The sequence below is a fragment of the Nestor notabilis genome, unplaced genomic scaffold (assembly GCF_000696875.1).
Source record: "Nestor notabilis isolate BGI_N333 unplaced genomic scaffold, ASM69687v1 scaffold1229, whole genome shotgun sequence".
NCBI lineage: Eukaryota > Metazoa > Chordata > Aves > Psittaciformes > Psittacidae > Nestor > Nestor notabilis.
In genome coordinates, this window is record NW_009943885.1 from 1 (window position 1) to 14,859 (window position 14,859).

Consider the following 14,859-nt stretch of genomic DNA (forward strand, 5'->3'; position numbering starts at 1 on the left):
TTATTATTATTATAATTATTATTATTATTTTAATTATGTTTGTCTGTCAAGTGTATTGTTTGCATGTACTCCATGTTCTATAGCTGTTACTCAAAGCAAGGTGGGCCAGCCTGTTAAGTGGGGTTGCTTTTCGGAGGAGAGGCGTTAGGTGGGGCTATGTGGTCTTCCCAGTCATTCATGCAAATAGCAGTAAAAAAATGGATAAGAAGCTTTCCTAACTGTGCCATGGCAGTGCCATTTCTGGAAAAGATAGTTTGTTCCAATTGTTGGCTGAGGATGTTGTCCCAGGAGGCTTTCTGCAAGCTACCATGGAGAGAAACCCATTGTTGAGAGAGCCAGAAGTGGGGCAGGATCTTACAGTTGTCAGCTGTTGCAAGCCCAAGCCTCATCTTGCCCTTTTCACTTTCAGCTGCTTTGAAGAAAAAGGGGGTTCTTTGAGATACCAAAATATTCTTTACAACCTTACTTACCCATTTTCCTGCAGGGAGCAAACACTCTTCTTCCTGCTTTACCTTGGGCATCTTGATTGCTGACAGGGGCTGGTCTGCATCTGGGATTGCCTTTCTCTAGCTTCTGCTTTCTTTCAAGCTGTTAGAATGAAGAACTTTAGTCCTTGGCTTTGTTGTTGCTGCTCATTTACCAAAGCAATGGGAAAAAAGTTTGCTTGTTGTCGTGGTTCTCAGTACTAGGAATAAAAATGTCCACTTAAAAATGTATCTTCTTGTTCAGAAGAAACTGTGCTAGTAGAAAAAACTTGGTTTAATAATAATAACAATAATCATAATAAACCCATCTCATGGATGTGGCAAAGCAATCCTTTTGTCTCAAGACCTGCTACAAAAACTGAAATTCTTTGTGATGTTGGATGAAAGCAGTTGTATACTTACGGTCTTTCTGCATTTACATTTTCTGTTGACAACAGGTCCTGTCACTAGGACTACCCGGCAGAACTCCTGTTTCTGTCCTAGCCTTCAATTCTGTTTGAAACTCATGTAAGCTCTGTTGGTGAAAACGATTTCTACCTCTTTGATTTAATATGAAAGTTTAAAATGTGTCGCAGAAAACAGCTCTGCTTTTCTCCACAATTTTTTTTACCCACACTTTGCTGCTTGTTTCTCTTGAGTGTAAATGAGTATTCCATTAACATTAACTGTAACTGTTTAGCAGCTTTGAAAATATTTTAGTATACGGTCAAATGTAGTCCAGGTCCTCTGTATTCAAAGCAAAAGGTGCAGTACCTTGCTGTTATCATTTATAATACTATCAAAATTTAAATTCTTCAGTTTGAACTGTTTTTCTTTCTAGCTTTGGTGCTGAATTTTTGCTGGTGCTGTTTATGTATATAAGAGTGATTAAAAAAAAAATTGGAGCAAGAAAGGGCTAGCACTTACATGCAAACCTTGATTTTGCTTTAAGTTCCATTTATTAATGTTGGATAGTCTTAATACTTTAAGATGCTGCTTGTTCTATTGATTTTCTCCCATCCACCCAACCCCCCCCCCGTATGTTCTGGATAATACAGTGGATGTGAAGTATTTGTAAGAGCAAATAGGTCTTGAAATACTCACGTGGAAAATTTTGTTTTCATGGATTTCTTCCTCTTGTTCAGGAGCGCTCTTTTAACATAAAGAATTTGGCACACTCTGTTGTCTTCCGTATATGGTGGATAGGGATACGTCAAGTCTGTCACTGGTGTTTTAGCAGTGCCTAGGAGAGGGGCTGTTACTTCCATTTGTAAGGGATTATCCCAATAGTGAAGTTGAAATTCTGGCCTTCAGAGATGGCCGTCCGTATGTTTTTAGTTCTTGGCATGCCCCTTTGTACTGCCAAGAAAGGGGGATGCTACTGTTAGTACCAGTAGTTATGTCAAGTGTGTACTTCTCGTGGATGAAACTAGTATGAGGTTCAAGACCTGATTTCTAGCATTTACTTTCCCTTGAATTCCATTCCATTTCATTCCATTGAACGTAAATGGATTTGTTCCTGTTGTTGCTTCTGCTACAGGTTAGGTGTAGACATTACTTTCCCACTTGGAGGTTGGAAGTTGCACTCTATTGGAAAGGACTGACTTGTGCAGAGGGAGTAGGACCTGGTACAGTGGGGAATATGAAGATAGGAGCCTGTGTACTCTAACAGAGTCTCATCTTCTCCACCATCTAGAAGTTCCATTGAAAGGAGACCTTGAAGGTTGCAAGACAACTCCAAGATGTGCAGTTCAGTTGCTCCCAGGCTGTGGTTCTTAACAGACCGTCGCATCAGAGAAGATTACCCTCAGCAGGAGATCCTGAGAGCACTGAAGGCCAAATGCTGTGAAGAGGAGCTAGATTTCCGGGCCTTGGTGATGGATGAAGTGGTGCTGACCATTGAGGATGGAAATCTTGGTGAGAATGAGATAAGGCTGGGAATGTCCTAAAAGGGTACTTGGAAAAAGATTGTAAAATGGAGCATCTGTACACTTCAGAAATGAATTCCATGTGTGCCAGAATACCATACATCACCTAATTCATGTAGGTGTAGATGACATCATATTCTTTAGCATTTATTGCAATAATCAAATTAACTAATTTTGCTTATTTGCTTTGAAAATATTTTTGCCTTCCCTCTATAGAACATAGAGGAGGGTTGCTTTAGTGTATCAATTCCAGAATAAGGACCTCTGTATTAAGAAGGAATTATGGAGTTTCATTTTTTTTGCATACGTACTTGAAATTTATAGGTCACATTTAAGAGTTTTAGGGGGAGTTTTTTCTTCTGTTTGTTTTCTGAATTCAAGGTAGCAAACATACATGAAGTGAAAAGGAATATTCAGTGGACAATACCAACTGTCATGAAGCTAGAGGTAATAATGTGACATAACTAAAGCAGGACTCTTTATCAGGGACTGTAGTGATAGGACAAGGGATGATGGGTTTAAACTTAAACAAGGGAAGTTCAGGTTAGATACAAGGAAGAAGTTCTTTAAAGTGAGGGTGGTGAGGCACTGGAATGGGTTGCCTGGAGAAGTGGTAAATGCTCCATCCCTGGCAGTGTTCAAGGCCAGGTTGGACAGAGCCTTGGGCTACATGGTCTGGGGTGGGGTGTTCCTGCCCATTGCAGGGCGGTTGGAACTGGATGATCTTAAGGTCCTTTCCAACCCAAACCACTCTATGATTCTGATTCTGTGCTGCTGTACAGATGTATATACAGTAATGTATATGCCAAAAAAGAATGGGGCTGAAAAACCAAGTATGTGCATAAGAAAAATTTGAACTATTACAACAACTTACAGTGTTTAAAGTAAATTAATAAGGTTTCTGTTCTGTTTTCCTATTAGCTTTTTTTTCTGTGGTGATTAAAAGGAAAAGCAAGATACTAAAATGTGTTAGGAATGTTAAATAAGATGATTCTATAGATAGTAAGCTTATGGGAAGAATGTCAAGCTGTGTAACATTATTATATTTTTTTCCAACTCTTTAATTTGGATTTTCTAAAGGAAGGAGTCTTCAGTGTTGTTTTGTACCTTTGCTTCTTCCATTTCTCTTCCCCATATATCAGTAAAAAAAATCAGTGGAGATCCAGAGAAAGATTAAATTTCTGAAAATTGTATTAGAATGATTCTATATATAGAGAAAACATAAAAGTACCCTCAGCCCTGAAGAAGAGGTTGCCATGTGATCTTGTACCTTGTTCATTATTGGGGAATCTATATAGGAGGGAAATCTTAAAACTGACTCAGAGGAAGAACTTCGTTCAGAGTTTTTACCTTTCTGTATCATGAATCAAACAAATGCATGGGAAAACAGGATTTTTCTTTTTTATTCTGGTATTACTAAACTTTTATTTACTAATTTTGTCTTTTATTCTGGCATATCTATGATTTTTATCAGAGACATGAAATTCTGTAGGATGTGTTCGTATCAAGGCAACTTCTTGTCAGAAAGTCTAAATATCTTACTTTTCTGAGTGCGCTGGCCTTAGGACAGCATGTTCCGTGAAGGCAGCCATCCTAGATTATAGCTGCAGCCTCTAAGATGCGGAGCTGGTCCTTCAGCATTTCAGTATTGTGTTTAGTTCTTGGTGATGTGTTTTCTGCCTGTTTTTTGGGAATTAAATATGGCAAGCATGAATTGTGGGCCTTTCTGCTCTCTTCTGTTTAATGCCTCCTAATGCTGCATTTATTGCAAGAAGAAAAGATGAAGTATGCAAGTTGGAAAACCAGTGCTGAGGAATGTGTAGTTACACGAATGAGAAAAGTAAAGGAAATGACTAGAAAGAGAATATAAGAAAAGGAAATTATTTTCCCACAAAGTGTTCATTTAAACTGTGTAAATAACTGACCTTTTGAAATGAAGAAAGATAAAAATGCTGAAAGATTGCGGATAGAAATTTTCTTGCAAATAATCTGACCTAATTGTGATCTTTTTGGGGTGGGGTGGTGGGGTTGTCTTATATCAAACAGTTCTTTCTCTTGCAGATAGATGAAGAATCTTCCCTCTTATTTTTCCAGGTTGGTTTTTTTTTGTTTTTTTTGGGTTTTTTTTAAGTGCTTGCCTACATTTTTTGATACAGATTTCTGGTAGAGGACACAAGCAAAAGTGTTTGATTTTCCTTGTTAAAGTCCTCAGTTGGCCTAGGAAAAGGTGTCCTGGAACAAAATCCAGGAGCTATGCATTCTCTGCCCTTTCTGTTATCTACTGTTGTGTGGGGGATCCAGGTTGAGTAAAGCTGATGTAGAGAATGTATCTTCAGTGGATAATAACCTGCTTTTGCTTCCAGTTCTGCCATTGTTTGTGTTGAAAGCTTAGCAGTACAGGGCTCTGAGAGTAATAGATGGTATTGGAGATTTTCACATACTCACACTTCAGGTTAGAGCTTTTATATATTTTTTGTCCTTCAAAACCTAGGCAGTTTCTCAAATGAATTGTTCAAAGAATGTTGACTTTGCAAAGTCAAGTTGGATGCTGTTTAAAACTTTACAAATGTGGTATTCCTGGCATAACCAGGAATACTTCTTTGTGGACTTGCTGACTGTCAGGAACATGACTGGTCTTGGAGTCTGAAAACTCGGCACAGGACATTAAAAAGCTTGAAGTGATTTACTTCACAGAGGTAGAATAGAAAAGACACTTGTGAACTTAAGAAAATGGAGCAGAATAGTGGGATGTGTGACCCTTCCCCCGGTTACATGCTGTGTACCTTGCATGTAACATGTCTCTTGACAGTAGAGCACATTGGTGTGAATATCACAGAAGCCCAGAGCTACAGACAGATACGGAAAACTTCTGCAGTGCTCAAACTCTTAAAAGATCTATGTATGTCAGAGAATGAAGATTTGCCACGTACCTGACTTGGCCAAAAGGGGAGGGAGAGGTAGGGTTGTTTCAGACAGTGGACAAAGCAGTAGTGACTCCTTGGGGCGATACTTTGCTGTACTGCAGAGCTGGATGGGAAGCATGGCTGGATTCCCAGGCAAGCCAACAACGTAGCCACAGCCATCCCTGCTGGTTCTTTCCACAACTTGGGATGACCCAGCATCCTAGGCACCACCCCAGCCCCAGTATTACTGGCCACATGATGAACCTGCTATATCCTCAAGATCTATGTTACATGACTCAATACAGCATGAGTCCAAAAATGATTGTAAATGCAAGTTAAGAGATGTAGAATTGAAGTTTTCTCTTTAAGTTTAGAAGGGAACTGTTAAACTCATTTATGCTTGAACTGGTTTGGAAATAGTTAAGTTCAACAAATAGTTTTTGAAAATAACTATGGTTTATACTTTAATTAAGTAAGTGCCTGCTTACTCGAGCCATGCCTTCCTGTTCCCTTGGCACACTGGCAGTAGTGCTCTGTAGATCTCCAAGGCAAAAGTCAAGTTAAAATAAGTGGGAAAGTCCAGCTGCATAAACCAATATTTTTCTGCTTTTTTGGTGGGCTGAACCTGCTGAAATGGTTATTAAACCAGACGTGCAACATTGGCGCACAGGAGTGCGTGTATGGAAAAAAGTGGAGGGTGATAGTGCAGTTGTTCTGATTTAAACTGGCTCAAACTATCGTGTGGCTGTAGTCTGTTTCTTAAGAGCTAAATTCTTGAAGCTAAACCGGTCAAGTATCATCTACTGTGGAAATGAGCAGCCATGTTCTTGCCCCTTTCCTGCCTTGCTCTAGCTGCTTGGCTTGTGTAAGGACTTAATGTCTGTCTTGGCTTGCTTTCATGTTGTAGCTAAACTAATCTAATTCAAAAAAAGATTGACCAAATTCTCTGCTTGTTTGCAGGATCTGGCATTAATGTGAGTTGAGTTGGCTAATCCAATGGAACACTAACACCACCCAAATAAGGAACAGTTTTCTGTTGGAATAACTTGCTGCATCAACCCATTTTGTGGTCATGCAGTTGCTAGCATGACGTTGTACGTGAGGGCAGGGGAGATTGGTGTTGCTCTTCTAGGGAATGGCTCGTATTTATGTTGATTTAATGGTAGCTTCAAGGCATTCTTTAAAACAGAGGAATTTTCTTATGGTTGGGGTGCTTCATAGTGTCAGCTTTAGGATTTTTTTGTGTTTCTTTGAAGCATCTGGTATTTACTGCTGTAAGGAATGCACTGGGTTATGAAATTAAATGGCTAGTTGCCTAATGTAGTTTGGTGATTCCTATATTCATTTAAAGCGTATAATCTAACAAAACTGTACATGATGTTTTCCGACACACATCTGAAGTCTTAACAGTGAGTCCCATTAGATAAATAGTTTAAAATTACATGTGTTAAGTTTGCTAATGCAGTGATACAGCAGGTTTGGGGAACTTGAAACTAGTGAGCAGTAGTGTACAGGGTGGGATGGGTGTGGAGGTGGAAAAAGCCTGTAGGGAATAAGCATACTATGAGACTTAGTGAAGAAATGAAAGGTGATTCGTTCATTGTCTCCTCTTTCTGAAGAGAGCACTCTTTTTCTTCTCACTTGTGTATAGGACCTAGCAGTAACCTTCCCCATGGACTGCACGCCTTACCTGTCGGGAAACACAGTTTAAGAACTGTTTGTTGGTGAAGAAGATGCTAGGGAAATCTGGATCTTTCCTTTGTTAAAATTATATACGACAGTATCTTAATTAAAATTCTTAGCTACCAGAATAGCAGAAGTTGGAGATCACTGAGCCAGCAACTTACCTTTCCTTTATATGAGGTGTTTGGAATCTCCGTGTTTTCTGATACTGTCCTGTGAAGGAAAGTAGTTTTAAGGAGTGTTGCTTTCATGAACTTCCAACTATTAAAAATGCTGGAGTGAGTGGAATTGGCATGTCCTAAAGTATAAAACAAAGTGTTAACTTTTCTGAGACTTTCTTGGCTTTTCTTCTGGGAATGTAAAGGCAAGTGATCAGCCTAGCTGAGGAATAAAAAGGAGATAATAGTAATTGTTCTTAAACAGTAATACTTTGTGTATGATTGGCTGTCTTAAGTCAGATGGGTGTCACCTGGGAACTGATGTCTTGTCTTTATATTTCCTGCAGAGGAAGTATTTCATAGAATCATAGAATGGTTTGGGTTGGAAAGGACCTTAAGATCATCTAGTTCCAACTCCCTGCTGTGGGCAGGGACGCAACACACTAGACCATGTTGCCCAAGGCTCTATGCAGCCTGGTCTTGAACACTGCCAGGGATGGAGCATTTATTTAGAAGGTAAGAGTCTGTTAACTTGGTAAAGGTTGCTGGTGTGCTGGTTTAGGCATTCGGGCCTGAAATTTGCAGTATTAGTCACTATTTCGTTTAAAGTCTTTCATTTTGCGAAATCTGTTTTTGTTTCATATGATCTGGCCTTCATTTCTGATTTGGTCTGAACAAACAATTGTGATCTTTGATTCTTTGTCTCACAAAGAATCAAATCTGGATTAGATAGCATTGGAGAAATCAGGATAGTTGAAAGATGTCTGTCAAATTTCTGTAAAGTATAGAAAGCTGGGGAAAAAAGTAAGGTTGGGTACAAATTCCTACGTTTTCAGTGTAATGGAAAGAAAAGTACTCTTAGCAGCTAGATCCATGATAAAAGAGGGCTTTTACATCAATGAAATGGTTGTTACATCAAAATGTTAGAACTCTTAATAATTTTGTATCATCTTTAGGTCATCAAAAACCTTCTTCTGTTATGCAATAGGGAACATAATCTCTTCCTCTGACTGTTTCAGGAGTGCCCTGGTGCACCTTACTGCGGGAGCTTTCCTGCAGTGTTCAGCAATGGCTCTGGGAGCGATGGAGCAGAGGCAAGTGGCCTTGGCAAGGTGCCTTGTTGAGCACTGCAGAGTTGGCCTGTTTCCTGCTACTAACAACAGCCAGAGCAGCTATTGCTTCCTCTGCAGAGTTGGGAAGCGATTGTATTACTACTAGTACTAGTACAAGTAGTAGTAGTTTATAACTCGGTAGTGAGAGCTGGAGAAGAAACTGCATTGTGTGCAAAGGACTGGAAGGTGGTTAGGCATGAAGTGAATTTTGTGGTGTTGAAAGTATTGGGCTCAGAACCACTTGAAGCTTTCTGATTTTCTTTGGCTGTGGAAACCAGTGGCTTATCAGTCTGATTGATATTAAATCTTACTCAGCTGTGTTACTAGTAGGCAGTATATAGAGGGGATTCTGAAATTGTAGCTGTGTTTAGGGGTGGGTGACTGTGACCACCCCACCATTAGATACCTTAGACAAATACATCCGTTGTAGAAAAAGCAGCAATTTATACATTTGCTTTATTATCATAGAAACATATTTTAATAACAGTGCATTTCAACAGCTGCCACGTGTTTTAGGAAGAATTGTTTTCTTCCAGAACTGTGCCACCAAACACAACTTCCTTAGGATTCACATAGGAAGAAAGGATTTATACTTGGTGACCCTGGATGTCCTTGCAGTTTTTCTCCTTCCTAGCAGAGATTTTTAGTCTTGCCTGTTATCTCAAGCTGATGCTAGATAAGAAACACTAATAATGAATTTGATCATCTCAGATTCATTCTGTTTCTTCAGTAGATGTCAGTATGTCATCAATAGTAGATGTGGACTCAGTCCAAAGCTGTCTTTGCAAGGTGGAGAGGTAGGAATGTTTCTGCATGGAAGTATTTTATTATGGTAATTTCAGAGGACTGTGTTAAGGACTGAAGTTTGATTTGCATGTTTCAACACAGTCAGCCAGGAAAATCAGACTTGTCTTGGACATATCATCTTGAACAGATGTGCATGTCACCATAGCTGAAAATGCCAGAAAGCTTTGCCAGGTTTTTAATTGCTGTACAAATTATCAGGAATGGCTATCTGGGGGAAAAACAATGTAAAAAAACCACAAAAGCAAGATGAAAGGCGTGTTCCATACATCACAGTCAAGAAATTAAAATGGGTCTGATGTTTCTCAGATGAGTCTTTAACTGGCTGGGGGTTTCTGTGTCACTTTTCCAACAGTTCCTCTTCCAGTGCTGTGTCACCTAAGCAAGTTGTGCTGGCACAGTTGTCTGAGCAGTTGCACTGTGACCCAGTTCTGCATACTGGTGTAGTTTTAAACCAGCCTCTCCTTGGTGGAGGGTGTTTTTTAACGCTGCATTAGTCTTCCGAGGCAGGTAGCAACATGTAAAGAGCTGCAGCACATGGATCAGGAGGGCAAAGAATGTGTGTTTGTGTGTGAGACATAAGGAGATACCACAAGTATCAACACAACAAAAACTTACAAAACTGACAACAACTGACAACTTTACTGGATTTCTGATCAGAGAAGTCAGCAGTACGTGTTCGTTAAGCAATGATAGTAGCTTCAGTTTTCTACTTGTGAATGACAGGCAGTGATTGTGAATATGAGAGAGACTGGTATAGCAACTTTGTTCAGTGACAAGAGGGATCTTCCAGTGTGCAGTCCTGTGTTTTAACTGATACAGACTTCTAGGAGTGCCAGTGGCCATGAACAAGTCCCTTTACTTTCTTAAAACTATAAAATGTGGTAAAATACTGGTTTCAAGAGTTACGCTTTCATCTTATATCTGCATTTTTCTACATTAAAAAATTAGAATGAAAAGGAGAACAAAAAAAAAGTGTCACTAATGAAACTGACACTTTTTATTTGCTGATATTGTAAATAATTAACATTTACAGTGTCGTAAAAATCTTTGATGGTGTCCTTTTAATGATTGTTCTTTGAAAGGAAAAGCTTAGATGATCCCGTATCTGTTTAAAGGTCCAGTCCATTTTAGGATTTAAAGTGTGTTACGGAGTTTTAAAATGCCTTTATAACTGTCAAAAGTTGAAGCAAGCTTTGATAAGCAGAATGTGTTATGTGCTTGACAACATGAGTAGAACACCTGAGAACAAAGGTATTCTGATCATGTTCTCAGGGAAACCCTACAAGCATTACACTAATGAAGTGCTTTACCTAATGCAAGGCTTTTCCTGTTATACAGAAATGTTTTCTTGATCTGTACTTCAATTTAGTGCAAGTATTGAACTAGGGACTGTCTTGCTGTGCTTGTTACTCGCTTCCACACATCTGCAAGGGGTTTATTTATTTATTCATGCCCCCAAAGGGCATCTTTCTGTTGTTTGCTTGGGGTTGGTTGGTTGGGGTTTTTTTGGGGTGTGTATATGTTTGCCTTTCAGTGGAATTGTACCAGTGAAGAATTTGGCTTCCAGATCCTAGGAATATGTTTTCATGAAAAGAGAGGGGAGAGGAATGTGTTCCTTTCTAAAGATAAGGCAAAAAAGGTAATCCAATGGAATACTTGTGCTATGTGCTTAACACGAGGGAAGTTCTGTCTCTTTCAGACACATGATGTTGCATGATATAGTTAGAAATGTTGGAGAATTAAACATGCCCAGTACTAGCGTAGTGGAAGAACAGATACTGGAAGAGGCAGACTAGCGATTTGATCCATTTTGGCAAGAGGTGATGTAAAAAGACTCAATACGCCAGTGTTCTCTCCTGGATTTTTTAGTGTTTTAGGAATAGAAATAAGTAGCATTGACGGAGCTGTTGGATCACATTACAAAAGTGATTCTCGTTACAGGCATCTGATACCCTCACTATGACAACACTGGGCATCCCCAACCAATGGGAAGGCATAAGGGGGTTTAAGCCAGCTCAAGCCCATTGCTCTGTTCAAAACTCTTGCATATTCATTCAGATTTTATACTCTAGGTTGGGCTGAGCCCTGTATTTGCTCTCCTGTACTGGTCTGGTTCTCTCAGGAAGACATTCATGCTTCTTTTTTGCTGTCCTGGACAATCATTTACACAACCAGTTGATATACTCAACTGAGAGTCAGCCAGTCCCCCTAACTGTTACAACCCTTTATCTTAACTGCCAGTCCCTTTTGTCATAGTGTGAGGTCAGCTTTCTCTGCCAGAGATGTGGTCAGGCACTTCCAGTCTTTGCAAGCACATCATATTTGTCCATCTCCACTGAGCCTACTCAGGCCTTTATTGAGCCATCGCATGGAGGGAAGAGCTGGCAGCATAGAAAAGCTGGAGTTGGGGGCATTTGCCTGAGACTTCTCTTAAGACTTCTGTCTTAGGTGGAGGAAGTAATGGAATGCAGGTGTATTTCTTCCCAGGTTCATGCCCTACCTTAGGGTTATATTTTCATTTATGACCTAGTAGGTACTTGGTTTATGTAACACAAAACAGATTGATACGACCAGAGAGAGACTGACTTAGGAAAACTGTGTAGCCTAATGACTGTATCAGTATTTGGATTCCATACCCAAGTAAGTGTCCTTGAATGATGAGGTAAAAGAATTTCTCCCCCACCAAATGCTTACTTCGAAAAATGCCAAAATCCCTTCGTTAACCTGGTGTCCCTTTGTGAACCTGGTGTGAAAAGTCAAGCTTCTGCTTCCAAGTTTCTTTTTATGCTCCACATAGTACTGCGAAGGTCTTCAATTCTGAATTGATCTCTCTTGCTTTTCCCCACCCCTAATAAAAGTTACTGACTTCATATTTTAATTAGCTCTTGAAGCTGCTTAGACCTGATTGAGAATCATCTGAGGGGTTAATTTTTGATAGAAACATTGCTTAAATAGATGAGAAGAAATTAAATTTGGCACTCAAGGGAATTGTGGCCTTTAGTGGTTTTGTTTGGTTTTGCTACCTTGGGACCATTTGTTCAAACAGCATTTTACGAACTGACAGTACCATGTATCATGATAGAACAGAAATGTATATATTGCTTCAGTACAGAAGAGTGTAACCTATCAGCAGTAGATGGTTTTGGAGATTGAGATCACAGGGGCTTTTTTTAGTTTTGTAACTGCTTTACTTGGTAATCCCCACATAATAGTAATCTGAACATTTTATGTCTTTTTGAAAACACAGATTAAATCCTCAGTAATATTGCAGTATGACTGCAGTGGTTTACCAGTGCAGGAACAATCTGCAATCTTGGCATTTAGTACTTAGGTTTAGGATGCCTAAAGCGACATCCTGTATCTGATGAAACATTGTATGAGGTGTTCTTTGCCATTACATATGGGTTTTATATCACCCGTCTTAACATTACAATTAGCCAAACCTTTCCATTATAAACCAGATTTTTATTGCTTATAATTTGTCCTTCTCTATTAATACATTGTCACCCCTTAAGTCGTAAGTGTCTGTGGGAGCTTTGGAAATTTTCTGCAGAACAATTCAGTGGAAGGAAGGCACTTCAAGGAGAAAAGATTTTTTTTTTTCTATTTTTCTCTAAATTTTAAGGATGTTTTTGAAATAACTAGCTTGGAACAGGAGCTAAATTTGACTGAAGTGGCTTGTTATACCCATTAAAGTAGACATAAATTTGTCCCAAGTTATTACCCTTTGAAAAAATAGTCTGAAAAATAGTCTGAAATAGTCTGAAAAAAATATCTTAACGGCTTGTTTAAGCTTCACAGTGAAAATATTGGAAACATACCCCTCTGTTATTAAAAACAAGAAAAAAAAAAAGGCACTTCTGGTGTTGTAGCCTTGTCTGTTGTGGGATGGGCTACAGTTTGCTCTGAGTACACAATTTAAAATGGGTATTTCCTTTCCTGTTGGTTATCCCTCCTCTCACTGACAGAAAGACCTGAATGGAGTAAAGTATTCAAATGTGAAGTATTCAAATACTCCATTCAAATGTAGCAGGGATAAGAAGAGTTAAATTGGTTTGGGACTGGGGACTTGGTGTCAGTGGGGAAAAGTGAAGGCAGCATGTTTTGCAAACCTGCTGGAACAAGCAGTGGTAACAGGAAAAGATTGCAGTGAAACTCTTGCTGATTAAGCGTTTGCTTCCCTCAAGAAGGGAATTGGAGCTGGAAACCAGTGGGAACATGGGTTGTGTGTTGAAACTTCTTGGGAAAAGATGCCAACTGAACAAGGAGCTTCAAATGGAAAACAAGTTTGGAGGCAAGGCAGGAAACTGAGTGGCTAGAGTGGTATTCAGAATTGCAGGCAAAGAAGCTACTTGACAGGAGGAGAAGTCTGTAGTTTGGAAATGAACTGGAAGAATAAGGAGGGACAGAAAGGAAGTGGAAGTATAGGTGTTACATCTAGGGGGATGAATCCTATGGGGAGTGACTGGGGCAAAGCAAGCTGACTGCAGTATTTGCTGTCTTCCAGTGCTTGGGGTGGAATCAAACCTTCCAGAGCTTTTCTCTCTTGCAGAGAAAAACATTCCTTTGCCAGCTGTTTACACAATTACTTGCTGACAGTAGAGCCCAATTCACCTGAAGTGCTGGTCAACATAGAGGCTGTTGGCCCAGTGCTGCTGACACTTAGCTGTCAGCTGCGGTGTCAGGGGACTGTATGGTAGATGAAACTGTTCTAACCCTCATGTGCTAGTCCATCAGTGTCATGTTTGTGTTACTTAGGTGCCCAGTGATGAAGTTTGCTTTTGATTATCTGCAAATGTAAAGACAAAATACTGTTCTGAGTAGCAGCAGCAAATACTCCCAAATTAGAAATCAGCAAAAACAAATTTGCATTTTCGGCTCCTTTGTTGTGTATTTGTTTTCAGATACTACATTTTAAATTACTTGATCACATGCTGCTCTTTCATCGTTCTCCTTAGTACCAGAGTATTCCGCTCTGGAAGCGTAACTTGCAGCATAGTGAAAGAGGACTATTTGTGGTCACAGACATTTATGACATTGAAGCAGAATATTGCTGGAAGAAAAGTGTTAGTCTGATGATTTAAATTGGACTGCTCGGAAATTGCCTTTAATTGCATGTTTTTGCATTTTCTGAGTGCCCAAACTTTGGATGCTAGGATCAGCTTTGGGAAAGTGCTGAACACTTGCATCCACAGATAAAGTCAGTTGGAGCAGCATCAGCAGCTGAGGAACCGTGGCCTCCCAAATGTGGCATCTAGAATTCCTTTTACACTTAACCTCTTTGTTTCTCTTCCCCATGCTGGAAATCAGTAGAATACTCACTGGTTTCCTGTGGTGCTGGCAAAATAAGTTAAGTCTGTGAAGCATTTAGATGTTAACTGTGAGAAGCACAATAAATTAAACTCAAGAAGAAATGAATAATTGTGTGTTTCAAGCAAGGGTTTCAGTACACCAATCCATGGACTACACATTGAACGATGTAAAAGAAGATAGAGTGCTGAGTAGCTGCTTGTTGAGTGCTTTACCTCCTGTGCAGGTTAGATGTATGCTGCTGGGGGAAGGAATGTTTGTTCGTGTAGCTGAAGACAGCACATCAATGCTGCAGACATATCCTTAGTTGTGGCTTTTGCTAACCTTTGTGTGCTTGACTTCATGGCTTCAGGAGTTTTCTCTTAATGTAGCTTTTTAATGTAATATTGTGTATATACATTCTTTGTAAATAATGTATATGCAGACATGTGGGGGCTGTGCTGGATCTATCAATGCTGTTTACTAGCCAGGCTTTGGAAAACTTAGGTGTAGGG

General features: G+C 39.6%; 1 protein-coding gene across 1 annotated transcript in view; it reads left to right on the top strand.

The window, feature by feature from the left end:
* The first annotated feature begins 2,206 nt into the window (after positions 1-2,206).
* RIMKLB (ribosomal modification protein rimK-like family member B) overlaps positions 2,207-14,859 on the top strand; it is a 35,308-nt gene continuing 22,655 nt past the window's right edge. The window contains exon 1 of the mRNA XM_010022143.1: positions 2,207-2,381. Within this exon, the coding sequence (XP_010020445.1) occupies positions 2,207-2,381 (175 nt within the window). The remainder of the gene's footprint in view (positions 2,382-14,859) is intronic.